Source organism: Dermacentor albipictus, unplaced genomic scaffold (assembly GCF_038994185.2).
Source record: "Dermacentor albipictus isolate Rhodes 1998 colony unplaced genomic scaffold, USDA_Dalb.pri_finalv2 scaffold_14, whole genome shotgun sequence".
NCBI lineage: Eukaryota > Metazoa > Arthropoda > Arachnida > Ixodida > Ixodidae > Dermacentor > Dermacentor albipictus.
The window spans coordinates 7,148,668-7,176,585 of record NW_027225568.1 but is presented as its reverse complement, the minus strand read 5'-3'; the positions used below and the strand labels follow the sequence as shown (position 1 = coordinate 7,176,585).

Sequence of the window (27,918 nt, the reverse complement as noted above, 5' to 3'; positions counted from 1 at the left end):
AAGCGTAAGTACTTTTTTGTTGTTGTTGTTAATACAGGCCCTCACAAAGAATTTTGCTTTGTATGCTAGGGCAGTTGACAACAGGCCTGACAGCGAACATAATATTAGGAGGCGCTCAGGCCAATCACAAAAAGTTGTTCTGAACAATAAAGCATCTGTGAATTTGTTTCTGGACTTATGGGGAAGTGGTGAGATGGGCGAGCCGTAAGATGTCAGTGGTGGAAATGATGTGATGATCCCACTCCTCTTGTCAGGTTAAACGACAAAGATTCGTACGTCGTCTTGGCCATTCGCCACTCACCTTCGCTAATATTATATCCAACTTCAGGATTGTTGGGAATGTGCTCTTACAAGCAGATCCATCGCATGTGCTTTCGGTGAATAGGGGTCCTATATTGTTTCGTTCGTCAGGTCGGCCTGCAAACACCGATTCGCCTGCGCCACCACCATAATCAGTTAATCCAGAACGGTGCGTGATGACAATGAAACACAATTGAGCGAAAAACAACAATTGCGACGCAAGAGCTTTGAATGTTATCAAATATACACATGTTTAAGCCAAGCAGTAAGCAAAATAAGGCCGGGTGAGGCACCTGCATCAAAGCGCGCAGCCTAAAGGGCCAAACTACATCTCACCGCAGGGGTCACTGCCTACAAGTTTTAAAGAAACACTGAAAACATAACAGCAGTGCAGCAGGCTAATTGTGAAAGTGGAGGTACGCTGAATGTAGTGATTTTTCGCGCCATTCAGCGATTGGATCTGGCACCACTAAGCTTAAAAAAATATGTTTCTTACGCAGGATTCCTAGGCCGTTTCCTGTCCTGGCGTCCCTTCGTCCCCCTGAGCCGACTCTCTTTCGGCGTCTACCTGGTGCACATGCCGCTCCTGATCACTGGATACGCACTTACCAGGGAGAGGGTCTACTACTCTATCCTCGGAGTGGTGAGCATGCATCATATCCCATGGCGTAGACGGATTGCAGACACTTCGCCGCTAGAAGGAAACTGCAGAACCGAAAGGACACGCAATTTACGAGCAGAATCAATGGTTAACAAAACGAGGGCCCAAATAACGTAACGATACTATTTTACTCGTATTCCTTTTTTGGCTCTACATCAGCGGTCTGAGCGGCACTCCGCCTACATTATGGTAGGCTGAGTGCTGCTCAGGCCACTGATGAAGAGCAATAAAGAATAGGAGTGGAATATAGTCAGTAATATCCCAGCCAAGATGCATGCAGCCTATGTGAGCAGGAGCCCACGGTATTTAGGAAGCTGCCTAACGTATTCATGTGCGGCCCAACACCGAGCACGGCGAATACGGTTGAAAGCGACTATAAAGCGAAGGGCTGATCGATATTCTGCTTAGTCTTCGGGCCATTTGTGCCAAACAGAACCTGCAATGACCAATTTTCACTCTTGTAAATGGCCTACTAATGGGCAGAGTTTGTAAACAGGGATAAGGTGCCTTAGACAGGCTGGCCAACGTTTCGATAGGAGGACCTATCTTCTTCAAAGGCGGCCTCGTCATCCTCGGCGTGTTAGTTTTAAAGGTTTAGTGCAGTGACGTCACGTGCGGGTGTTGTCGCTGGCGGCTGGTTTTAAAGAGAGAGATTACCAGAGGAAACAAGCGCTGTCGTACGACGTCTGTGAGCTCCATTCTCAAGACGAGGGGACAAGAGCGTGAGAGCGCGGGGAGAAAAGGAAAGAAATAGAAGCAGAAAAAAAGGAAAAAAAGGGAAAAAAGAGGGTGGGGGAAGCCAGGGTGGCACCAAAACAGACAAAAAAAAGAGGGGGGGGGAGAGTGAAAGTTTTAAGAAATACGGGGGCTTGGGAGCGTGTTGGGGATGCGAAAGGTTAGGAGAGGTATTCAGGGGGAGTCGTTGGCGGCATGTTTTTGAGGCATTAGAACGGCTGGTAAAGCGGTCAGTATGCGAGTAACACTAAAGACAAGAAAAAAGAGAAAACCCAGACACACACACACACACACAAAAAAAAAACATGAGTTGAAAGCGACTTGAGTAGCAGAGTAGCAATACGTCGAGGAATGCTGAAATAGTTAAGATGGCGATGAGGAGTCTGCGGTGCAATGTATGGGGTGACTGAAAGGCAGCGGTATGGTTATTCAAGGGGCACTGCCCCACGCGCTCAACGTAGGTGTCGTTACGGCGGTATCCTCAAATGGCGATACTCTGGGTTTAGGCGCCGGAAAAGGCATATTGACTTCGGAATGTGCTGCCGAAGGGGTTTCAAGAAAAAAAAAATAAAAAAATTGGAGGACGCTTAAGCTTCTCCTTCAAAAGTGGAACGCGAGAGCGTTCCCATCGACCCGCCAAGGGCTGTAAGACAATGCGCTACGGCGCAGGGATCACTTACGAGGCGCCCCGCATCGGACTTTGCGCCCACCTATCACACGGAGAGCGTCGAGCAACGCAGCGTTCGGCGCGGCAACGAAACGTGCGCCTGAGCAAACGGAACGAACCAAAGAGCTCGGTGTCTCGGAGGGGGAAACGATCTACGCCAGCCAAACGTCGTGATCGGCACGGGCAGAGAGATAGATAGATAGTAATCTAAAGAAAGGAACGGCGCTTGATTCTGCAACCCGCGTGGAAGCACGGCGAAGCGTCGTCAGGGGAGAGGGATTCGGTGGAGAGGGAGCCGGACCGCGCACAGCCCCAATGCGCGTATGGCGCGCCACCTGTCGGGGCAGCGCCGTACATTGAGAGGAGGGGGTCTTCTGTGTTTGCCGCAAGATGGCTCTGCGTGTGCAGTAAGCGCAGAAGAAATGTAGCGGAAACGAACTTCGCTATCGTGTAAATGCGACTTCTGTAAGTTACAGGCTCATAATTACCGAAATACACCGCAGTATAACTTTCTACGGCACGTTTTTAAGGCAATACCGCGTTCACTAGGCGCGCGTTTGTACGGCTTTCAAGCATCGAACTCGTGGTTGAGTGGTAGCGTCTCCGTCTCACACTCCGGAAACCCTGGTTCGATTCCCACCCAGCCCATCTTGGAACTTGCTTTTTATTTATGAAGTGCCTGCCATGATTTATCGCTCGCGGCCAACGCCGCGGACGCCGACACCGACGACACCGGCTTTTCTGCGACACGAGCTCCTTAACGCTATCGCGTTAAAAAGGGGGGAGGAAGGGAAGGGAGAGGGGGAGGGAGGGGGGGGCGAAGCCGGTATAACAAACAGGAGGGTGACGCACGCAGAAGCGGGCGGGGGCAAGTGTACATGGAAGAAGGGGATCGTACAGTTGGTATAGACGTAAAAACCTGAAAGTGTACATTAAATTGAGTAGTAGGCAGGAAAAAAATTTTCGAAATGGAAGAGTAGGTGAGGTTAAGCATTAAAGTTGGCTCGTGGCCTAATGTGTTTCGTGTATTGGTTGATGATATGAGAGTTTCAGCTTTAAGTTACAGCTTTTAAAGATTCAAAGCTGCCGCGTGCCAAATTAATTCCTGTCGGGTGTAGGCAATTAAACTTGTGTATGAGGTATGATTCCGTATACTTCCTTTCGCGAGGGGAACGGAAATTTGTTTGTAGTATATAGAGACTTGGTTTGTCAAACATATGACCATGTTCGTTAAAGTGGCTGGCTACTGGTTTGGGTAAATTGTGTTTTGTGTCCACGCGGTGAACATTGAGTCTTGTATTAATTTGTTGTCCAGTCTCACCTATGTATTGTTTGCTGCAAGCGGCGCATTCTAGACAGTAGACTACGTTGCTTGATGTGCAGCTGAAAGCCGAAGTTGCCTTGTGTGTGTAATTCGACGCTGTACTTTTTACTGTAGTAGTAGATTGAATGTGTTTGCATGTAGAGCACCTGGGGCGGCCACAGGGATTGGTTCCCAACTTCCTCTTTTTCTTTAGTTTGGCGTGCACAAGGACATCTTTAAAATTAGTGTTGCGTCTGTAGGCTACTCTGGGAGGGTCGGGAAAAATCTTCAGTTTCTGGTTGCTGGTGAGGATTGGGTAGTATTTACTTAGGATGTTATTCACGTTTGGGAGTGCGTTTGAGAATTTAGTAGTAAGAGGCGTTGTTGTTCTTGTGATCCTCGGGCGGGGCATGAAGACCTCGGCTCGATCAAGTTTGGTTGCAGCGATGTAGGCTGTTTGAAGGTCACTGTTTGGGTGGTTCCTGTTTGATAGCGTTTCTTTAAGGTGATCGAGTCTATCTATGTAGTCTTGGTTTTCAACGCAAATGCGACGTAGTCGTGTGGCTTCGCCTTTAAAGATGCCTTGTTAGCAATGTCTGGGATGGTGGCTGGTGTATTCTAGGTAGTGTTGTTTGTCGAAAGGTTTCCTATACAGCGTTGTCTTTAGTTCACCATTGTCAATGTATATTGTTGTGTCCAGAAAGTTTATGTGTCCAGAAAGTCCAGAAAGTTTAAGGACAACAAATTAATACAAGACTCAGTGGTCACCGCGCGGACACAAAACACAATTTACCCAAAGCAGTAGCCAGCCACTTTAACGAACATGGTCATATGTTTGACATAGCAAGGCTCTACATACTACAAACAATTTCCGTTCCCCTCGCCAAAGGAAGTATACGGAATCATACCTCCTACACAAGTTTAGTTGCCTACACCCGACAGGAATTAATTTGGCACGCGGCCACTTAGAATCTTTAACAGCTGTAACTTAAAGCTGAAACTCTCATATCATCAACCAACACAGAAAACACATTAGGCCACCAGCCAACTTTAATTCTTAACCTCACCTACTCTTCTATTTCGAAAAATTTTTTTTACCTGCCTACTACTCAATTTAATGTAGTCTTTCAGTTTTTTACGTCTATACCAACTGTACGATCCCCTTCATCCATGTACACTTGCCCCCGCCCGCTTCTGCGTGCGTCACCCTCTTGTTTGTTATACCAGTTTCGGGGCCCTACTCCCCCTCTCCCTTCCCTTCCTCCCCCCTTTTTTCATCTATTTTTTTTCTTGAAACCCCTTCGGCAACACATTCCGAAGTCAATATGCCTTTTCCAGCGCCTCATCCCAGAGTATCGCCATTTCTGGATACCGCCGTAACGACACCTACGTTGAGCGCGTGGGGCAGTGTCCCTTGAAAGACCATGCCGCTGCCTTTCAGTCACCCCATACATTGCACCGCAGACTCCTCGTCGCCATCTTAACTATTTCAAAATTACTCGACGTATTGCTACTCTACTACTCAAGTCGCTTTGAACTCATGTTTTTGTGTGTGTGTGTGTGTGTGTCTGGGATTTCGCTTTTTTGTCTTTTGTGTTACTCGCGTACTGTCCGCTTGACCGGCTGTTCTAATGCCTCAAAAGATGCCGCCAACGACTCCCCCTGAATAACTCCTAACCTTTCGCATCGCCAACACGCTCCCAAGCCCCCGTACTTCTTAAAACTTTCACTCTCCCCCCCCCCTCTTTCTGTCTGTCTTGGTGCCGCCCTGGCTTCCCCCACCCTCTTTTTTCCATTTTTCCCCTTTTTTTCTGCTTCTATTTCTTTCCTTTTCTCCCCGCGCTCTCACGCTCTTGTCCCCTCGTCTTGAGAATGAAGCTCACAGACGTCGGACGACAGTGCTTGTTTCCTCTGGTAATCTCTCTCTTTAAAACCAGCCGCCAGCGACAACACCCGCACGTGACGTCACTGCACTAACCCATTAAAACTAACACGCCGAGGATGACGAGGCCGCCTTTGACGAAGATAGGTCCTGCTATCGAAACGTTGGCCAGCCTGTCTGAGGCACCTTATCCCTGTTTACAAACTTTATACCACAGTGTGCTATTCCATCTGTCAGCCCCTTTCTTGATTTTGGACTACTTATGGGCAGGTAATAGCCGGATAAATCAGGGGAACTGAGGGTCTCCATTTAGTTTCAATAACCAAGAATTTAAGGAAGCAGAAATTTAAAGGGACCCTCAAACAATTTTAACGATCTTGTACAATTGTACTAAGTCATTAGGTTAGGCCGTTTTGATCGTTGTGTGACACTTCAGGGTGCTCCACATAAAGCGCGTAATTTATTACAGGGTTTTGGAAATGTGCTTTGCTATCGATCGCAGCGGCGCCGCTTCCCTTAGTTTTAAGCCGCCCTCTCCCAATTGACGCAGCTAGCCCAATCGATGTCAGTTGGGCGAGCTATGCGATTGGCTGCCCAGTGTGCACCATCAATCATTTTTCAATTTGATTGTGAACAAATGTTGTTCGCAATAGATGGAATATTGGTGAAGTTGTTTCTATAAAACAGTGCCAGAAAGAGTATACACCACGATCACTTATCACTAGACTGGAGCACTTCCGACACACACCAAGTGCTGTCTGCTTGTGTTGCTGCATTCTGCGTGTTCACGTGAGCTATGCGGTCAGTGTTGGCCTCGATATTTCTTTTCGCGAGCACCATGTATCGCCGTTGCTGCCTTGTGGGTTTCAAATATACCGATCGGCAATATGTCAAGCTGCGACATTGTGTTCCTCTGCAAGGCAGCAGGCAAGCGGAGTGGCTACAGATTAATTTTTAGACCCACTCTTCTGCTTTGCCTCTGCAGGTCAGTGAGCATGCATTGCAATTGGTCCCCTTAGTTACTAAGCAACGAAATATCATCAGCGAATCGCAAGTTACTAAGGTATTCTCCATTAACTCTTATCCCCAATCGTTCCCAATCCAGGTCTCTGAATACCCCCTGTAAACACGCTGTGAATAGCATTGGAGAGATCGTATCTCCGTGCCTGACGCCTTTCTTTATTGGGATTTCTTTACTTTCTTTATGGAGGACAACGGTGGCTGTGGAGCCCCTATAGATATCTTCCAGTATTTTTACATACAGCTCGTCTGCACCCTGATTACGTAATGCCTCCATGACTGCTAAGGTTTCGACAGAATCAAACGCTTTCTCGTAATCAATGAAAGCTATATATAACGGCTGGTTATAATCCGCACATTTCTCGATCGCCTGATTGATAGTGTGAATATGGTCTATCTTTGAGTAGCCTTTACGGAAACCTGCCTGGTCCTTTGGTTGACAGAAGTCTAAGGTGTTCCTGATTCTATTTGCGATTACCCTACTACATACTTTGTAGGCAACGGACAGTAAGCTGATCGGTCTATAGTTTTTCAAGTCTTTGGCAACCCTTCATTATGGATTAGGATTATGTTAGCGTTCTTCCGAGATTCCGATACGCTCGAAGTCATGAGGCATTGGGTATACAGGGTGGCGAGTTTTTCTAGAACAATCTGCCCACCATCCTTCAACAAATCTGCTGTTACCTGATCCTCCCCAGCTGCATCGCATCAGGCTATCGTTATCCGATTGGTGCCAGCTTCCATGCGTTTGTAGGTGTCACTTTGCGCCAGAGGATTACTACCACTGTAAAGAGTTTTACTGTGTCCAGTATTTGTGTGAACGCAAGCGCAATTGGAGTGGGCGTTTAACCGGTTGAGCTGAGGTGCGAACGGGAATTTCCTGCATGGTGCAGCCACCTGGTGGCACAGACCTCAACCAGACAAATGCAGAGCGCATAAATATAGCAGTAACCAAGTGCGTGCTACTTTGCTGCTGGTGTAAATTTTCTGCAGAAGCATAATCATGAATACGTCCTCTTTTTAAATATTTAAAATGTTTTACATATGGCTGCAGCATTAGTAGCAGTGTGTTTGGCTGGTTAGGCTCCGCACCACCAAGTGGATGCACCGTGCAGACCACTCAAGCCACTTAGGTTTACGTTAAAGCCCCTACGTCACAGCGATAGGAATAAGGACGTGCTTTAGTTTACGCCTCTACCTATCCGTCCCAACGCCCAGCTTTCCTGCTTTTACAGGAATACCGGACAAACTCGGCACTGCGGCAGAACGCTCGCTTGAACTGAGTTCTTTAGCGCGAATATGACTGGACACACGACAAACGGGACACATACGGTGCTGTGCTGTGTGTGTTCTTGTGTGCAGTCTTATTCCCGCTAGCGAACAAAGGTGAAGATGCCATGCCAACAAGCCCACATTGTTTTTCTAGAGAATGCTTGCAACACATGCTGTTTGGATAGCACTCGCGCAACATCGATAGCCAGGCGTCTAACGAAAAGTTTGAAGAGGCTTCGCGCGCTACCTCCAAGACAACCGCAAGTAGATAACATGACGTCATTTCATGACGCAGATCCAGTGAAGGCAGAGCGTCGCCCCGATCACTCGGTGAACAAGTTGAGGAGAAACCGCATCGGTAGGGTGGAAGGTAACTTGTATTTCTTCGTAGCTCTCTTAATATGACACGCTTCACTTAAATTATGGCACTAACGTTTTATTGTAGCTGTATCCTACAAAATTACGGGTCTACAAAATTACTCCGAATGGTTTCAGGGACCCTTAAAGTGAAGAATAGCATACAGGAACCTGTCCTTATATTGAAATGTAGAAACTGCAATGAAAAATTAAATTTAAAGTGAAAAAAGGCAAGTTTTTGCCACTGCAAACTGAACCCAGAACTTCCACATGACGCATGCGACACTCTATCCGTTTATAACAAAATATGACTTATACCATTAATACATCATCATCATCATCATCATCAGCAGCAGCAGCAGCATATGTTATCAATTAACCCTGTCCTGCGCTCACCGAGTCCAACTAGCAGCGGCCAATTTCCTAATTTCATCGCACCGCCTGGTCTTCTGCCTTCCTCTCCTGCGTTTCCCTTCTCTTGGTACCCATTCTGTAACCCTAATTGTCCAATGGTTATTTAACTTGCGCGTTACATGAGCTGCCCAGGGCCATTTTTTTCTCTTATGCCAATTACAATATCGGCTATACCACTTTCTCTCTGATCCAAACCGCTCTCTTTCTGTCTCTCAAGGTTATGCCTAGCATTCTTTGTTGCAGCACTTTTTGTGCGGTCCCTAACTTGTTCTCCAGATTCTCTGTCAGTCTCCAAGTCACTGCCCCAAATGTCAGCACCGGTAAAGTGCGCTCATTGGGCACCTTCCTTTTCAATGATAATGATAAGCTTCCAGTCAGGCGCTGACAAAGTTTGCCATATGCGATCAGAACCATTTTTATTCTATGAATTTCCTTCTCATGATCAGGGTTCCCTGTGATTCTTTGACCTAGGTAAACGTACTCCTTCACAGACTCTACAGGCTGACAGGCGATCTTGAACTCTTGTTCCCTTGTCCGGTTATTCATCATTATCTTTGTCTTCTGCATATTAATCCTCAAGCGCACTCTTACACTATCTTTGTTAAGGTCCTCAATCACTTGTTGTAACATGTCTGCAGTGTTATTGAATAGAACGATGTTATTCGGAAAACCGTAGGTTGCTCAGGTGTTCACCATCGAGCCTTACTCCTAAACCTTCCCATTTGAATAGTTTGAATATTTCAACAAAGCAAGCAGTTGGTATCAATGGAGAGGATCTGTGTCCTTGCCTGACCCATTTATTTATAGGTATCTTCTTATATATCTTGCGGAGAATATCCGTAGCAGTCGAATCTTTGTAGATATTTTACAGGATACTTACGTGATTGGTCTGTATTCCTTGATTGACGTAATGCCTCCATGAATGCTGGTATCTCTACTGAATCAAATGCGTTTTGTCAATCTATAAAGGCCATATATAGAGGCTGATTGTACTCTGCGGATTTCTCGATTACCTAATTGATAACATAGATGTGATCCATTGTAGGGTGTCCCTTCCTGAAACTTGCCTGTTCCCTTGGTTGAGTAAAGTCCAGCGTTGCCCTTATTTTACTGGACATTATCTTGGTAAATATTTTATATAATATTGGGAGTAAACTAATTGGCCTATAATTTTTAAGTTCCTTAACGTCTCCCTTTTTGTGGATTAGTATAATGCTTGCGTTCTTCCAGTTTTCTGGGACGTTTGCGGTCGATAGACATTTCGTATAAAGAAGTGCCAGTTTTCCAAGTAATATGTCTCCTGCATCTTCGATTATATCGACTGTTATTCCATCTTCACCTGCCGCTCTGCCACGTTTCATGTCTTGCAAGCTCCTTCCGACGTCATCGTTAGATATAGGAGGACTTTCCGTATCCTGTTCATTACTGTTTCGAATGGAGTTATCCTGAGTCCTCTGGATACTGTATTGGTCAGTATACAATTCTTCCGCTGCTTTCACGATACCTTTGAGATTGCTGATGATCTTACCCTGCTTATCTTTCAGTGCATACACCTTGGTTTGTCCTATGCCAAGTTTCCTTCTTACTGATTTCAGGCTGCGTCCATTTCATACGGATTTTTCAGTCTTTCTCACGTTATAATTTCGAATATTACTTATTTTCTCCTAGTTGTTCAGTTTTGGCAGCTCCGGGAATTCTATCTTATCTCTTCAGTTGTACACTTTCATTTTTTGTCGTTTCTTTATTAGGTCCTTTGCTACTTGGGAGAACTTGCCTACTGGTTGGCTTGGTGCATTGCCTCCCACTTCGATTGCTGCATCTGAAGCCAGCCTATTTATGGTTCTATTCATTACCTCTATGTCATCGGCACCTCTCTGTTCTAAGGCTGTATGTTTTTTTGCAAGCACCGGCCCTAATTTGTCTGCTTTCACCCTCACTGCCTCTAAGTTCACCTGTTTCTTCTTGACCAATTTTACTCTTCCGCACCTCAAACTGAGGTGAATCCTAGCCCCACTATCGTATGATCACTGCACGTTACCCTACCTAGTACTTGTACATCCTGCACTATGCTGGGATCGGCAGAAAATATAAATCGCGTAAATGCGATTGGTCAAAATGAATCTGGGAGCCCTACAATACAGCGATCGTCGTAACCCTCTGTGCCGTTAGGGGACGTTGTATCCCGCAATTTCTGTATGCTCGTTGTTTAATGAGAACAAAATGTCGTTTTACGTGTGCAGAAAAGTGGTACCACATACCTTCTCTCTACACCCACTGAGATGCGCTCTCAATAAAAAGACCGACTCCCTCGTTTTGCTCCGCGCTTTCCGCAGGTGTCCAACGCACTGAGCCTCTTTGTGTGGAGGTGCATATTGAGCTTCTGCCTGTTCCTGGTGTGCGAGTTGCCGACCAGCATATACGAGAAAACGCTGTTTGTACCGGGCCGAGTGAAGCGCGACTCGGAGAACAAGGACAGTGGCCACAAGACGAGGAGGACCGTGATCACATACATCTGTCCACGCCTAGTGGTAACCCAGGACCAGACGACGCAGGCCAGCACAATCCATCTGGACCAATGGTGCCACTTATAGACTCCTTTTGTCAGAAGCAAAGAAATTTCGCCACCTTACTTTGTTTTTGCGGAGGTGTGTAGTGCCAGCGCGCAAATCGTTAAGGACTTCCTCGCGAATGCCTTAAATCGTGCAAGAGGCATTTGGCAACGTGAAGGTGCGTTAAATGAACACCAAATCGTGGAAGAGCACAGCGTTCTGAAGGTGGAACCATCCTCCTTAGAGAAAAGGCTGTGAAATAATGAATTAAGAACTGAGGACAAGTTGCCTGGTGGCTCGAAACGGCACCCGTCTGCGAGCCACTGGTGGTCAGACAAGAAGCAGGCGCATCGTTGTCGCTGGCATGGCCGCTGGACAGCTGATGCCGAACCGGCCGCATTTGCACATCTCGGGTGGGCATAGAAGTTGAAGCCGTGGGTGCACTGAGATTGACGAACGGCGCTAATCCATGCATGTAAAACGTGACGCGACGAAGCAATGGACGGTGCAGGAACCGTGCGTACTGCTACTGCTTCTCGCATATTTGTGCAGCTGTCAGGCGCATTAGCCAGAGTGTGCGACAACATATGTGGTCACTACACTGCGCAAATTTCCTATCGAAGCTGTTCATTCCTCCTGAGCGTTCCCTATGCAAAGAACCCATCCGGTCCATCGCATAGCATTACTTCGGCATGCATTCTGACAAATGCGTTGTGGTGATCAAGTTTCGCTATGCATTATTATTTATAGCTTTTGCGGGAACAAAAACCGATGCGGGAGAGGCGCGACTTGTTGAGTTCCAAATCCAATGTTGGCAAATCAGCTGACATAGCGATTGGGTATTCTTACACAGGGTACCTTTGGCACAATAACCGAAATAACGATGTCCCGTTTTACAGTTCCATTTCACTCCAGTAACTCATTTGAATATAGCATTAATGGTGCCCGGTTTGCCCATTGACCCCCATCACCAGACCTCATAATTTTTTGCAGTGAGGCTCACGGCTGTGATGCTCGGACACATGTTGTCCATGAACTCTTTTTTTTCTTTTTATTATTGATTAGGTTAAGGTGCATGATCGCCAGCAATTTCGGCTGGTAGTGCAATGCTCTCAGCCGGCAGGTCCAAGGCGGGTGGACAAGTAATGTTTTCGCAATTAAACAGCCGGCATAAATATTTGGATTTGCGGTGAAGACATTGTGGCGGCTTTATGTCGCGGTATTAAGACTTGCACAACCACAGCCCGCTTGGCTGTGGTCGAGCAAGCCACAATGACCCTCAGTGATAACTGTTTCTGTTGGGAAAAATAATTATGCCTATAGGAGAGAACGCAGATTGTATCTGTTACATACATTAGCCCTAAATGTGGTTCAATATAGGCATTCGAAGATACCATCACCGAATAAAAACACTACAGCTTCTCTTCTCCTTCATTTAACGAAAAGCGACGAAACTCTCTGTAGAAACCTTCAAGTCAACGTTCTCCACACATCGAGAAAAAAATAGCTAGAACGAACAATATTTACTGTATGCAAAGCTGACGTCGACGCATCCGGACGAAGCACTATACTATGGTCGGTAGGAATAATATATTAAATTTATACCATGGAGGTGAGCATGGAATGTTGGCACTCCCTAGTTCTTGCGCATCGTTGAACGTTACCAGTCTTCTATGTAAATATGGTTTTGTTCTTTATATGCTTTAGGAAGTGTTGTGTGAAAACATCAATTATTATAGCACAATAAACCATTTTCTTGTCAATAGAAATGGCTATTTTATTCTTTTAACGGCAAGCCTGTGATGTGCAACGCCACTGTAATATAGTAATGATACAAGGACAAAAGGAGAATTCAATCAAACATCTGTATCACATAGCGCTTGAGAACTCCGAATACTATCGTTACACAGGTGACTTCGTTGTGAAGATTACGCACTGTGCTGCCATGACTTGAGCAGGCTAAGCATGTTAAACAAGAGAAAACCTTTATTTAAAGGGCCCCAAATCAAGTCTGGCCATTTGGAGCTGACCAGCGCAGAGCATACATTGCGCGATAACAATCGTGTCTGCAAAGTATGACATCGCTGCGCGCCGTGCAAAGATATGAAATTTCAAGCCAAATGCCGTTTTTCATTCTCGCGGCCGCCGCGTTCCAAGCCGGGCGGTGACGTAGTCGTGCCCCTGCGCAACGTAGTCGTGTCCGTAGTGTGATGTCGCTCGTGGTGACACAGTACTTCGTGAATTATTCAAGACATCTGTTATCTGTGCGATGTGTTGCTTGAATTGACGAATTGACGTTTAGAGAAATAACACGCACAAACGGAATGTGTGTGTGTTTTTTGCTTTACTTCGCACCGAAGCAAGAGAGCTGTACTTCCGCTCCGTCTGCTTGATCCCACGGTCGTGCGCTCACGTGCGTAGGTACTGAAACTATGCCATTTTCTACCGTGTTGCAGCGCGTGATCATGCTCTGCAATCCGCTTGTTCTGCCTGAGTTTTCGTTGCCTGAGCAACGCCGTCGGCGGAAGTGTGTAGCCCCGAAAAAAGAAGTGAGGAGGAAAAACTTCAAGGCGGGGCCTGTGACGTATGCGTCACGCGATCCTCGAGGTCCTGTTTGGGGAACGCAGGGAAGGAATTTTGCTTGCGGAGGCTAGACGGGGCGAGTGGAGAGAGCATCTTCCTTGGCAGTGGAGCCCGCCTTCTGAAATCATGGGTTCGCGGCACTCAAATATTCCTATCTCAGCTATTAATGAGCCGATTTGACTAATTTTGTTGGCGGAAGCTCCCTAGAGGACACGTAACTACTTCCAGCGTATAAATAAAATTCGCTATGGGGCCTGGTGAAGGGGCCTTTAACAAGAATTCAAGATTACCTTCATGATACGCGCCGTTATTTTTCTTTCTTTCTTTGTGCAGACGTAAACTCAAGGAATGTGAGACTGGAGCCAACCGTTTTGCATCGAGGTAGATGGTATGGTCGGAGGCGAAGCACATGAGCAGCGCAATTTAGAACTCCAGATTGTTGAATGCCGCTGTCGCTTCGCTTGGCATGAAAATTTTTGGTTTCTTTAAATGCTGTTCGTGACTGTTACATTCGCTGACATTTGTGGTCTTTTCACCTTTGGACACTTTAAATACGTCAGTCGTCAGCTTCATTTGCATCAGCTTGGCGCCGTCAACTGCGACGTATTCGTCGGCCATCGCGCCCACCGCTCTGTTACAACAACCAGCGGCTGAATGGAGCGATTCCTGGAGCATTGCAGCAGCACAGTAACACTCGTGACATAATCACGCTCTTGAAATGCTTCACTGCTGTTAACGCTAGCACAGAGCGCAGCGAGAATGAAGCGATCGTACACCTTTCTTTTCAATGCATATGACAGATTAGAATTCAGTCGGGACATGAATCCTTACTTATACAGGCCATTTAGGAGTAGAAGCGTTTGACTATATGCGGTGAGCAAGGACCCATTGTCCAGGTCCTTTCTGCTGCGTAGCCTTGGCGACTGAGCAGATGGAAAGGCTGTGCATGTTCAGATGGGAAAACTACGCTTCTGACGTTTCCTAGATAGATGACGGTTACTTATCGCGCGATGTTTAGACCAGCCAGTCTATACTGCAAAAGTGTGCTATGTTTTCACATGCACGCTGACACTACGGAACGCATGCACGTTACCGTTTGCCTCACTCTTTGGTATGGAAGAAGGGAAACTGAGGAGCCTCATCTTTGTTGGTCACAATCATACGAAGTCAAGAATTATTCCACGGAAAGCACAGAGGAAATTACTTGCTTTTCTGTTCGCGCAAATGGGAGCCGATCCAACCAACGTTATTCGCACCACGCGTGCTGTGCAGTACTGCGGCACCAGTTTCTCATAAAATTTCTTCGGCATCTGTTTCTGTGTGCTAGAACTAGCCCTGGAAGCGATAGTCAGAGCCGCTACTAACGGGCATGTTGGCTGATTGCGAATTACTGGATTGTCGTTTCATATTTTAGACTCAACAAATGCTGCGCAATTAGTGACATAAAAGAGAGACAACAATGTAATTTTTTAGCACTGCGGTGGCACCGCACCTATCAGTTGCCAACTGCAAGGTCGGAAGTTCAACTCCTGGTTTAGATGGCCGTACTGTGACAACAGTATAGTGGAGAACTGCCCTTATACGGAAATTTGCATATATGTTAAACGCGGAAAGTGCGTCATACGCACACAAAAACTGAAAAGACAATTGGCGCTTTAATTTTTCTTGTAAGGAACACCGCGCCACTACACACGCTTCGCATCTGAAACATATGACAAGCGAAGGAACACTTTCTTTCAGGTTTACGTTAGCATTTTAACCTTGGTATTCTGAACGGATCCTCGACTCGAAGGCCTTCCTTCACTGCACCGACTTGAACATAGTGCCTCCCCACGAATAAAGAGGCTACAATTTTCAGGAATTGCCGTGGATAATCATGAAGCGCAGTGACCCCTTCCGTCGAGGGGTGGTGATGCTATCTAAAATCAGACATAATGTCGGTGTAGGAAGTTGATCAAAGTTCGGTAGGCCGGTTGACTTCAAGAACTCATGGTAAAACAACAAACGAGACAATGCAGGGAGACGTGGGGTCGGCCTGTTTGAAACTCAGGGAAATGCAAAGCAAAATTAGTTTGGAATAAAGACTCAAGAATATGGATGAAAATAAACGGGCGGCTAAAGTTAACAAATATCTGTACCTCAAAGCGGGGACACAGAATTGAGGAAGAAGCCAAGAAAGTTGACAATCAGGTACAGGGTAATTGAAAGTGCAGAAAGACAACCAGTAGTCGTCAAAAAGTAAGTGAGAGAAACAGAGGGAGTAAATTGGATGTAAACGATGGAAACAAAGACCGAAAGTGTACAATAATTGCAAAAACTAAATTACGAGAAATAAAATTGACGAGAAGCTCAGGGATGTAAAGAAGACGAAAGCATTAGCCGGTCAGCAGTTGAAACAAACAAAAGACATTTAGAGTGCTGGTGGGAAAAATAAAACATGGAAGAAATTGATAGTACCGGATTTGTTACAGGAAAAGGTGACATTACAAGGCTGATGTTGAGATTTTAAGGAAAAGATAAAACTATAAAGAGACCTAGACATCAGGTTAGATTGATAAATGTCAATACAATAAGTGATTAGCTGAAACAGGCAAGGTGGCTATTTATCGCCGCCCTATTTGGAAGGGGACGCCAATAAACCACCATTCATAGTGAAAGTAGATAGCATTAAAAAACTGACACGGGTAAGACATTCTGCAAAAAAAAAATAAAGAAACAGAGCTTGGTGGGGCAAGCCACCGCCCCTTTTCAAAGGGGACGCCCACAGCATGCATGCATCCATTGATCCATCCGTATAGTCGTAGTGGAGTATTGAGTGAGGGAACGTTCTAGAGCAGAGGGGTGAGTCCTCAACATTATACCTGGATCCTTTACTGTGTAGTCTTGCACAGCTTTCATGCACATTTCAGACGGAAAGGTCTGCGAGGGCTTAGCTGCCCTGATAGGCCGCTGTGCGCTCTCAGAAAACTGCTCGGTGCAGCTGTGGTGAAAGCCAAGATGGCCGTAGCAGTCTTATTAAAGGCGTTGTCTGCATGTTTTGTCGCAGATAGACAGCTGTACGCACGGAAAAATCCCATACGTGCAAGGATCGAGCTCCCATTTCAATTAACTACTGCAATATTCTTTACAGTGGGAAGAGCAAGCAAAAGTGCTACCTTTCACTCCTATATGTTTCCTAAAGAAGAAGTGCAGGCCTACATCAAAAGGCGTGTCTCTCAACTCCTACAAGAAGAGCTTCACTTCCAGAAGCAGAGAAATCATTACCGTTTGCGTGGGCTGTCCTGCGGTACGTCCAAGAAACCATGATTATCCATCCGACCTAATAAATATGCAGTAGAACACTGTCGATATGGCTTTTAAGGGACCACACAATAAAGAATGTACGATCCGACAAAAAAAAAAAAACATCCGCTCACCGTATTGACCGCGCTACTGATGAAACATAGAGGTACTCTCACAAAAAGCCTAATTTGAGGCTTTTAGAATGCCAAGTACCCGCTCACTAAAGCTCCATCTCGCTTGGATCGTACTAAATGTTAAAAACTCCTTATCTGGTGCTTGTGTGAAATCTTGATAACCTTTAAATCTTTAAACCGTTTTTCAAGCACTCGAAACCCTTTTTCAGTTTCTGCGCAGCCTTGCATATCGAAATGCGCAAGGTATCGAAGGTCACGACCGGCGTCCGTGAAGGTTGGCCATAGTGCAACCCCACGTGCCTTCATCCGCCTCTTCCTGGCTTCAGGTTTCGTGAGGAGTGTTCTGATCGGCGACCGGCGATGATCTCAAGTAATGCCAATGCTAATGCTAATGAACGTTAACAAGGGCTTGCAAAATGAAAGATGAAAAAAAAAAGCATCCTACACCCTGCGGAGCATGCCCATGTGCGCTACTATTTCTAATTTTTTGCCTTTGTTTTAAACAGGTGCAGCAAACAAATAAAAAAGGGACGCCTCGCTTTTTTGTTCTTGTTGACATGATTTCCTTCAAATGTAATAATAATGTATGCAAACAAGGAATCGTTAACATATCTTCGCCCTTTGATTTGCTACCGCTTCTTTGTCACTACATGTTCCTCTTGTAATGAAGAAAGGAAGATCGTGACATCCCGATCATCATCAAGAGCGGAGGGCACGAGATCGGCGGTCGAATACCACCATCTTGTTCTCCCGACCTACTGTTCCGAGCTACCGGCTGTTTCTTGGACTCGTCCAATAAACCTCGCTACTTTTGGTGGGGGTGCTGGGTACGCCCATCGCCCGCACCCTGGAACTCCGATCCCGTACGTCGCAGTCGACCATGCAAGCTGACGCTGCCCAACCGCTGCCATCTCTCCCGGCCGCCGTTTGCCCCGGCCCGGTTCGCCAGCGAGACCCTCCGGCATTTTCGGGTACGGAAGAGCAGGACGTCGAGGACTGGCTGTCGGCCTACGAAAAAGTTAGGGGACCCAACAAGCGGGATGACGCTGCTAAGCTGAGCACCGCGAACTTTTACCTGGCTGGCGTGGAGAAGCTCTGGTATGCGAACCACGAATCGGAATTTGAGAACTTGCCCGCTTTTAAGGAGGCAATATCTGCCGTTTTCAGTCGCCCTGGCACGCGAATGTTACGCGCCGAGCAACGGCTGCGCACATGGGCACAGGAACCAAACGAAAATTTTACCGCCTATATTGAGGACATAATCGATCTCTGCAGGTGCGCCGATGCTTCAATGAGCGAAAGTGCCAAAATACAGCATATTATGAGGGGTGTCCATGACGATGTCTTTCAAATGCTTCTTGCGAAGTCTCCTGGCACAGCGTCTGAAGTGGTAAGTCTGTGCCACAGCTATGACGAATTGAGAAGGCAGCGGGCTCTCACCCGACGTTCATCTCACACGTAATGTCAACCACTCGCTGCACTGGACATCGTGCCTGACCAGTCATACCTTCTCGCACAAATGAAATAATTTGTGCGTGAGGAGGTGGCCCGTCAGTTGTTTCTCCTGCCGTTTGCTAAGCGTCAGGAGCTGCCACAACAGCAGCAACTGCAGCGACCAATCCCGTTGGCTTCCGTGCTTCGGCACGTCATCCAAGAGCACATTTCCGAGGCCATGCCGGTGCCCATTCAGCAGCAACCTGTCGCCGCGCCTCTTAGTTACGCTGAGGTAGTAAAGCGGCAGCAGCTTCAATAGCCCTCACCGTCCCATGGTGTGTCGTATGCTGCAGCCCCGATTCAGCCATCCGTGACATGGGCTGCTCCTATCACTGCAAATCCCTGGCGAACGCGCGACAACCGGCCGATCTGTTTTGCATGCGGTGGCCCTGGTCATATCGCCCGATTCTGCAGCCGTCGCGCGCCAGGATACTCAGACGCCCTTTCGCAGAACTACATGGATCGTCCCCGCTCTCGTTATGAAATTCCGGGTCCCCAAACAAGCACGCCTTCACGTGACTATCCGCAACCCACGTCTCGTCGCTCACCTTCACCCCGTCGCCGATCCTTGTCGCCCATGCGTCGTCGACCAGCCCCTGAAAATGAGGGAAACTAGCCCCCGCAGTTCGTGAGACAAGAACTGCGCTGTCGAAATGCTCAAGTCTTTGAGCTTTCCCGTCGAATATTGTCGACGTTTTTGTAGAAGGCACCCGTGCATATGCTCTTGTCGATACCGGTGCTGCCGCTTCTGTTATAGACGCCACACTTTGCCGCAATCTTCGGAAGGTGACCATGCCTCTTGAGATGATGCCCTTACGTACAGCGAATGGAGACCCTGTTCGGCCTATAGCTGCCTGCACTGCTCGACTTAGTATCGCTAAAGAGCACTACATAGTTGAGTTTATCTTCCTTTCATCCTGCTCGCACGGCATCATACTTGGCTGGGACTTTTTATCGTATAATCACGCCGTTATTGATTGTGCCAGATCTGAACTAGAGCTCTTCCCGTTGTGTGACCAGTCCTACAACCCTGCTCATCAAGCCGCACACAAACTAGTCGTAACAGAAGACACAGAAATTCCGCTGACAGCAGCTGTTTTGCTCCCCGTGTTCTGCAACAGCATATGTGATGAAGCTGCATTCTTTGAACCATCACGCCTCCTTCTAAGTCGGAAGCCACTTCTGCTTTATTCGACCCTCTCTATTTGGAATGGAACAAGCGCTCTCTGCCTCACAAATCCTCTTCCGTATCCCATCCAAGTGCTTAAAGGTGAATCCCTTCGATGCGTGCAACCCATTGGTATCGGCCAAATTTTTTCCATGCTGCAAGATTCAGCTCGATGCGACCTCGACGTCGTCAGTCCTCCTGATTCTGAATCCTTCTGATGTACCAGCTGCCGACCTATTCGATTCGTTGATCGCAGACGGACTGTAACCATTTTAACGCTCTTCTCTTCTCCAGCTGCGCTACCAGTTCCGCGACTCTTTCGATGTTGCCCAACGTGCCCTTGGCCGAACTTCTACCATTGTTCACTACATCGACACCGGCTCCAACTCGCCAGTGCGACAACTCCTTTAATGTTTCCACCGCAGAACGTCAAGTTATTACCGACCAGGTTGACGATATGCTTAAACGCGACGTTATTCGCCCTTCCCAAAGTCCGTGGGCATCACCTGTGGTTCTCGTAAAAAAAAGGATGGATCAATTCGCTTCTGCGTGGATTAGCGGCGCCTAAACAAGGTCACTCGAAAAGACGTGTACCCGTTACCCAGAATTGTCAATGCCTTTGATAGCCTACAAGGTGCCGAGTTTTTTTCATCGTTATATTTGCGTTCCGGGTATTGGCAGGTGCCTTTAGCAGAGGCCGACCATTCAAAGACAGCCTTCGTCACGCCTGACGGTCTATATGAATTCAATATCATGCCCTTCGGCCTCTGCAATGCGCCTGCCACCTTCGAGCTCAAGGTGGACTCGGGTTTGAAGTGGCGCATGTGGCTCTGCTACCTCGACGACATTGTTGTCTTTGCGCCAGATTTCGCAACCCATCTGGAACGCCTCAACCATGTCCTGACGTGTCTGAAGACCACTCAGCTGCAACTAAATCTCAAGAAGTGCCGCTTTGCTGCGCGAAAACTTACAATTCTCGGTCACATCCTATCAAAGGACGGCGTGCTTCCGGAGCCGGCTAAACTACGTGCAGTGACCGACTTCCCCAAACCGACGACTCTAAAGCAGTTACGAAGCTTCATAGGGTTATGCTCCTACTTTCGTCGGTTTGTGCGCAACTTCGCCCCTATAATTGCGCCTTTGACCCAACTTTGACCCAACTGATCAATTTCGCTTGTTTAACTAGAAGGACTGCGCTTAAAGAAAGGCCCTTGCCCGTGTTAAACGTTTGCGAAAGTTACAACAGAAATTCAGCACTTTGGGCTCCCAGAATAAAAACACGGAATTCTCCCTGGTTTTTCTGTTAAAATATAAATCCAATTTTTAACTCTCGAATTTCAAAAAAAATATAGCACCCGAAAACAAAGGACCTTATTATACATCATTCATCGCCTCCGACACTTGTGCTGCCGTGATAGCATGTACTGTCAGAAAGTATCGAACCATGTTGCAGTGAACTTGAGTCAAAGTCTGAATAAGATAATATTAGACTAGGCGTGACGCAACGTGCCAATTAACTCCCATTGTTGCCTGCATAGTTTTTACCCGTTATAAATGACAGATATATCGATATGAAACGGGCAGCGAAGAAAACGGGTAAGAAATTGTGATCTTGACAAGCTATACCACTGAAATCGAAAATTACTTCTCACCTCACTCGGAAAGCACAAAGCTTTTGCATTTGCTTGCGAACACCACGTGCACACTGTAATAAAACGCTAAAGTACCATTAAGTACGTTAAGATGCACTCTTGCGGAATATCACTCCCACAGGTGCCGCTGAGCTATGGGTTCTACTATAAGCTCTCAGCTGTCAACGTGAAAAAATTCATACTGAACATTGAATATGCTTGGAATTCTACATTAGAGAAGACCACTGCTACTAGCTTTAGTAAAATCCAGGGCATCTGCAGTTATTCCTCGGCATCTGGTGATGGCTTCCTTGAAATATTTCCACGCAATTCGCTTTCACAAATCAGCTTGGTCAGCTCTGTCTTGTGATTTCACGTGCATATGTTTGAGACAAAGAAGACGATAAGGAAGGAACACCAATCCACTAGTGGCGTCCGTACTAGCAATAATATACCAAAATGTTCAATGTGTAGACATGTCATTGAATTGAGAACAGACAGAATTCCAGCATCTAAAATTTCCGTGGAAAATCCAGTGGTGGCCATCAAGACAGCCAGAAGTAGTGATCACAAGATAAGGATGCCGTGTTCGCCCATTTAAACCTTTATTTACACAGGAGTGGTCTCACACTATTGCCTCCATGTCCATACACTGCCAAGAAACAGAATTCCTAGATCAGCATTTTTTTTTGTCGCCGATAGAAATTGTTAACAACAAGACTTCTAGAACTTCTGCTTGCTAAATTATTGCTAAACTTATCAGAAATAACAGTGTCTTTCGACGCGTCAATTATATGTTTCAGCCATGCCGTTTGCGGTGTCATACAATCAACTAAACGAATAACTTTCTTAATGTTCTTTCTTCCTTCGTTATTGTATGCTTTTTTTTCTTGCTTTAACCTTTTACTTGCCAATGTTCCAAAAATGGAGCATACGAAACCTGATTTTTTTATTTTCTTCCCAATCTATCGAACATTTTTCTTTTTCTTTTCGCATACACACTGATACTTGTAGAAAACATAGCAATAAAAATTTTGATTGTCAACCTATTTAAAAGGTTCTGATAAGTGCTCACAAACAGGCATATTTTGCGTTCCTTCAGCGCCATATGGTTGTTGAATTATTTCGCAAGAAAAATGTAATGTTCCAACGAGCAAAGTAGAACTAAAATATCGACATATAGTTAGGTATTACTGGGCAAGAAAATAAAAAATAATAATGACACTCTAGTTTTCAGTTTTTAGAGTTTTAGGCGAATGTTCCATTTTTGGAACATTGGCGTTTTATGTTGTCAAAAGCAGCATACACTCGCGCATGCATTTCGCCGTGTTTTTCTTCTTTTTCGGCATGTTGATGGCGCCCTCTACGTGTCGTTTGGCACAAACTTGAACGCTATCTTTCCTTGGCATTGTTTTGACATAAGGCGTTCTGGCTTGGCACGTGGAAGGACCAGCGTTCAACTGCAGCGCATAGCCGCATAGCCTGGTGAATGTAAGTAGAAAACGACTTCACGGCTAGTTTTATATTGCAGTTCTATGCTTCTCAACGCAATCACTCTCGTTGTAGGTCATGGCTCAACGGTTCCTCACACTGGAGGCTGCAATTGACCTATTCTTCAGCCTTCCCGATGACGAACGCGAAAGTGCGTCTATATGCCAATTGCCGCCTGATGAAGACGGCAACATTACTGACGAGGAGCACGTGAACGAAAATGACTTTTCTGAAGTTGTTCCCGATGACGTTTGCGGGCAGGTTGAAGTTATGCAGTGCTGCGATGAAGACGTTGATTCGCCTACTGCATGTTCGAGTCCTGAGCCACGACGAAAGAAACCAGCGCGGAGGCAGTCGACTGCTGGAAAAGGGTGCAAGTCTTCAAACAAGGCTGGAAAAACAAAAACCCTGAAGCACTCCCTTAGCGCAGCATGGGGTGACCATGCTACGTTCGACAAAGCACTTCCCAGAGAGAACCCTCCGTTGTTGCTAGAGGCATTTCCTGAGCTAGCAGACATGAGCCCATTTATGCTGTTCAGCAAAATTATTTCTCCAGAATATCTTGGTTCATTGGCTGAACTGACTGCAAGGTACGCACCCCAAAAGGGGGAGGAGGTGGACGTCACTGGAGCGGATATAGGTCAGTTTTTCGGCCTCTTACTGTTGAGTGGATATCACTCCGTTCCATCTGAGGACTCGTATTGGAGCACCGCAGAAGACTTTCGTGTGCCTTTAGTCGCGACAGTGATGGCCCGCAATAGGTTCCGGCAGCTAAAAAGGTTTTTTCATGTAGTGGACAACACTCAGTTGAAAGAAGGCGAGAAGATGGGCAAGATTCAGCCGTTTTACGACGAAATCTCCAAATGTTTCCGCCAGTTTGGGGTTTTCCACGAAAGCCTCAGCATCGACGAGTCAATGGTGCCCTATTATGGCCGCCACTCGTGCAAAATGTTCATTCGCGGTAAACCTATCCGATTTGGGTATAAGATATGGATGATGTGCTCTTCGAATGGGTACCCCTATTCAATGGAAATATATTGCGGGAGAAACGAGAAGGACGAAAAGGCACCTCTCGGGCTGAGGGTTGTTAGCAATATGACATCTGTCCTGCCCGCCCCTGAACAGCATGAAGTCTACTTTGACAACTTTTTCACTTCACACGGTCTCCTGACGAAACTGGCTAACCAGGGGATTCGAGAGACGGGGACTGTACGAGATGCCAGAACCGGTGGTTGTCCACTGAAGAGCTCGAAAGACGTCGGAAGAGAGGAAAGAGGTTCTTTCCACTACAAATGTGACGGGGTGGCCTACACATGCAGGTGGAACGACAATGCAGTCGTCACAGTTTCTTCAAACCGCCTCGGCCATGAGCCTCTTGGAACTGCAAAACGCTTCTCACGGCGGGCAAACAAAAAGGTAGACATTCCTCAACCATATTTGATAAAAAAATAAAATGAGGGCATGGGGGGAGTAGATGTTCTCGATCGCCTCCTCGGAAGTTATCGGCCAAGACTTCGAAGCAAAAAATGGTGGTGGAACCTTTTCAGCAATGGTCTGAACATGGCTGTCGTCGCAGGATGGCTCCTTCATTGCGAGCTTCACAAAGGAACTGATGCCGCCATGACACACATAGCATTTCGGCGGGACGTCGTCATGTCCTTGCTGCACCTCAAGCAGAGAATCACTGTGCGGCCTGGACCTCGGGTTCATCCGAGACGCGAGGATAGGAAAACTGATGGCCACTACATCATCTCAGCAACTCAGGGGAGGTGTGCTGAGTGCAAGAAAAACACGATGAACCAGTGTCAGCAGTGCAAAAAGCGCCTACACACGAAGTGCTTTGCAGCATACCATGGCTTGTGAAGTGTTCACAGACGTGTTGTGAAGCAAGTAGGACGAAAAAATAAATTTTCGCAAGCATTGTTATAAACATTTATACTTTTGAAAGGCCTTGTATGACGCTAACAATTATTCTTCTGTTAACATGAGAAAGCAATTCCCCTTTAACAGTCAATAAAGGTTGTTCCAGACGAAGTTTGTATTTTTCATATGGGAAATGCCAATGTTCCAAAAATGGAACATGCGAAAAAACCTACTAAATCTTTGTGAATGCGGCTGTATTTTTTATCATAGGTAATTTAGAAGACCAATGCAAATTATCAACACCAATTTCAGTTTTTTGGCTAGTGATTCATAGTGCGGCGCCTAAAAGGTTAATCCAATATGTAATACTTCAAGACATTCGGTAAATGGTTAAGCACGCAATTCTCCAGCAAACCTCAGTGTGGGTACGAGCCATACTACGAGGCCAGCATCATCATCGCCATCACCCGCACGTGCCTGGATGCGTCATCTCCAGTGCTGCCACTTAATGTTCTGCCCCTGCGTGTCATCATGCTAAGCGGCGATAACGCTGAGCAAGAACCCATTTTGCTGCGGGGCCAAAGCGCCGTGAAGCGGGATTGTCCGTACGCCTGGGGCGCCCACCGGTCTTCAGATCCCCATGGTCTTCAGCATTGGTACTTCCGGCCAGAACGCCTCCGGCCTCGTCCCGTCGCGAGACGGGGACCACTGGTGCCGGAAATGCCCTGCGTTGGCAAGCGCAAACGTCGCCCGCTGAAAGGAGTTCCACAGCGTGGTGCACGCCAACTCAAGCTGCAGCCGCCAACCTCGGAGCCACGACCAGCAGGACGGCGTTCGAGAGGCTGCATCCACGTCGTGTCTAGCTTCGCCGGGAAGTTACACCTGCGCCAGCACAGAGGCGTCAGCGAACAAGGCGTCGTGGTTGAGTGCGGACGGAGGACCGTCACGGGGTTCGGGCCTCGGAACTCTGCCGGCGGCGCTATCTCGGAGCTGCGGGCTCGTGCTGAGCCCGGCGTCGCGGCCCGTGGCTGCCGGAAGCGTGTGCTTTCCATCGTACTCTCGCACGCTGAGCAGATGGTCCAGGAATGCCGGGGTGCTTGAATACGTTCGCCTCAGCGAATTCCCCGAGGCCTCGGAGATGCGTGAGGTTGCAGAAGAGGCGGCATTTCCGGCCATCGGGAGAATTATTTTTCAATCTTGTATTGTTCCTCTTTTTTCATATTTGTATAATTGTCTTTGTACCTAAATGAAATAAAACACGGCGTCGTGTCTGAGCGGCGTGTTACTTGTCAGCCCCCGCGTCGTGGCTCCGGTTGAAAGCATTGCATGCGTAAGCGACAACAGGCCGCGCAATATGGAGGGGCTCCTTTGACAGTGGCTGCGCATATTTAGAGTTTTTAAGTGCAAGAGGTACACTTGCTAAGCTCGGTGATCAGCTGTCTCGGAACAACGTATATTGAAGTAGTAAAACCTAAAGATGTGCGCCAGTGTAAACATTTAAAGCATGCTGACGATGCTTCAGGCACGCTACGGAAGCTATCCGTACAGGGTGCTTTTTTTTTAGCTGCACCAAATTTTGTCAAGGTTGCCTGTGACAGATAGCACAGTTCAAACCCTTGATCTGAATTACTCCATGAAGCGGCCATTACTTCTAGGAGAACTCAAAATGTTCGGTTGTATAATTACCGCTCCTGTTGTAAGGTGCAATACAAGACGCGGACAAAGGACGGTAAAAACGACGACACGGCGCTGTTTCGTCGCTCCTTACCTTCCCTTTGTCTGTGTCTGGTGTTGCGCTGAATTACGAATCCTACATTAATGAATCCTAACCAACTGGCCCCACTTGCCGTCTTGATGCATTACCGACCCCGCTGATCTTGCCTAGTGGCTATGGTGTTGGCCTGGTGTGAGACGAGGTCACGGGACCGAATCCCGGCCACAGCGGCTGCATTACGATGGGGACGAAATGTCAAAACACCCGTGTACGTAGATTTATTGGTGCGCGCTAAAGAATCCCAGGTGGTCCAAATTTCCGGGGTTCCCCACTACGGCGTGCCTCTCCCGCAATTAGGTTAATTAAATCTTACTTATTATCTTTACACCACATATTTCAATATACGAATTATAGCCGCTGAGTTCGCACGGAGTGTCCACTCGAAACGAATTCTCTGGACAGCATCAGTACCAACGTATTAATTTTCAGTGTCCGTGAAATGCATTGGTGTTACAGTTACTCTTGTGCTTCAATGCATAAAAGAGCAGTTGCTTAAAATACTAACTGGAATGCTAATGTATTTCGTCGGACACATTGTAAATTCATTACACTTATGAGTAGACATGATATGTTCGGCTTTCATGTAGCAATTTTATTGCGATAACAATTATATGAGCACTCCAGGCGCCTTTTTGCCGTCGGCGACGCCGTGAAATTACGTACAGAGTCAAAGGGCGACAACATAGTCGCCGCGCGCCGTATGCTGTATGTGCGAGTGAAAGCGAGCGAGACTGACCCGCGATAGCGACTCAATCTCGCGCACATACGGGAAGAAAGCGGGGAGGAAGCGCACCGTCTCCCATCGCGCACAAGGCTTCAGGACGAGGGTAGGGAGCGTTGCATTTCGGGCAGCCCGGGCGGATGCGCGCGCCCTCCCGGGGCGCTGCATCTTTCTCTATGGCTTTATCTTGAAGCCCATCTGCGGCGGGGGACAGTCAAGCGCGCGCTGTTTCCGCGGCTCAGTTCGTGTTGATGCGAGACGCAGCACGGAGGTCAATTCGCTCGCCGCTGCTGCCGGGCTTCCTCAATACATGCAGTGTTTTCACAGCGAATTTCCGCTGTCATCGACTCTGATGTGATTATGTTTGGCAGAGTGCGCGTGAGACCATGCTTGTTCATTTAGTTAGTAGGTGAATGCCCCAAAGTTTAGATAAAACTATTATCCTTACCTAGTGTAGATGCCCACCAATTCGCTAACGCAACCGATGCGTCGCCTTTCGGGACTAACTGCCATCAATTTTTTTTTGTCCACATAGCTAGGGAGCAGGAATTACTTGTCAAAACGTTTTCTACATCTTCCGCCTTTCCCTACAGCACAAAGCAGTAAATCTTAATGTC

The 27,918-nt window shown here is 47.0% G+C and overlaps 1 protein-coding gene across 1 annotated transcript in view; it reads left to right on the top strand.

Moving 5' to 3' along the window:
* LOC139051797 (nose resistant to fluoxetine protein 6-like) overlaps nucleotides 1-12,929 on the top strand; it is a 76,144-nt gene extending 63,215 nt beyond the window's left edge. The window contains exons 16-17 of the mRNA XM_070528787.1: nucleotides 801-943; nucleotides 10,945-12,929. Coding sequence (XP_070384888.1) covers nucleotides 801-943; nucleotides 10,945-11,202 — 401 coding nt within the window. The 3' untranslated portion in view covers nucleotides 11,203-12,929. The remainder of the gene's footprint in view (nucleotides 1-800; nucleotides 944-10,944) is intronic.
* The last annotated feature ends 14,989 nt before the right edge of the window (nucleotides 12,930-27,918 follow it).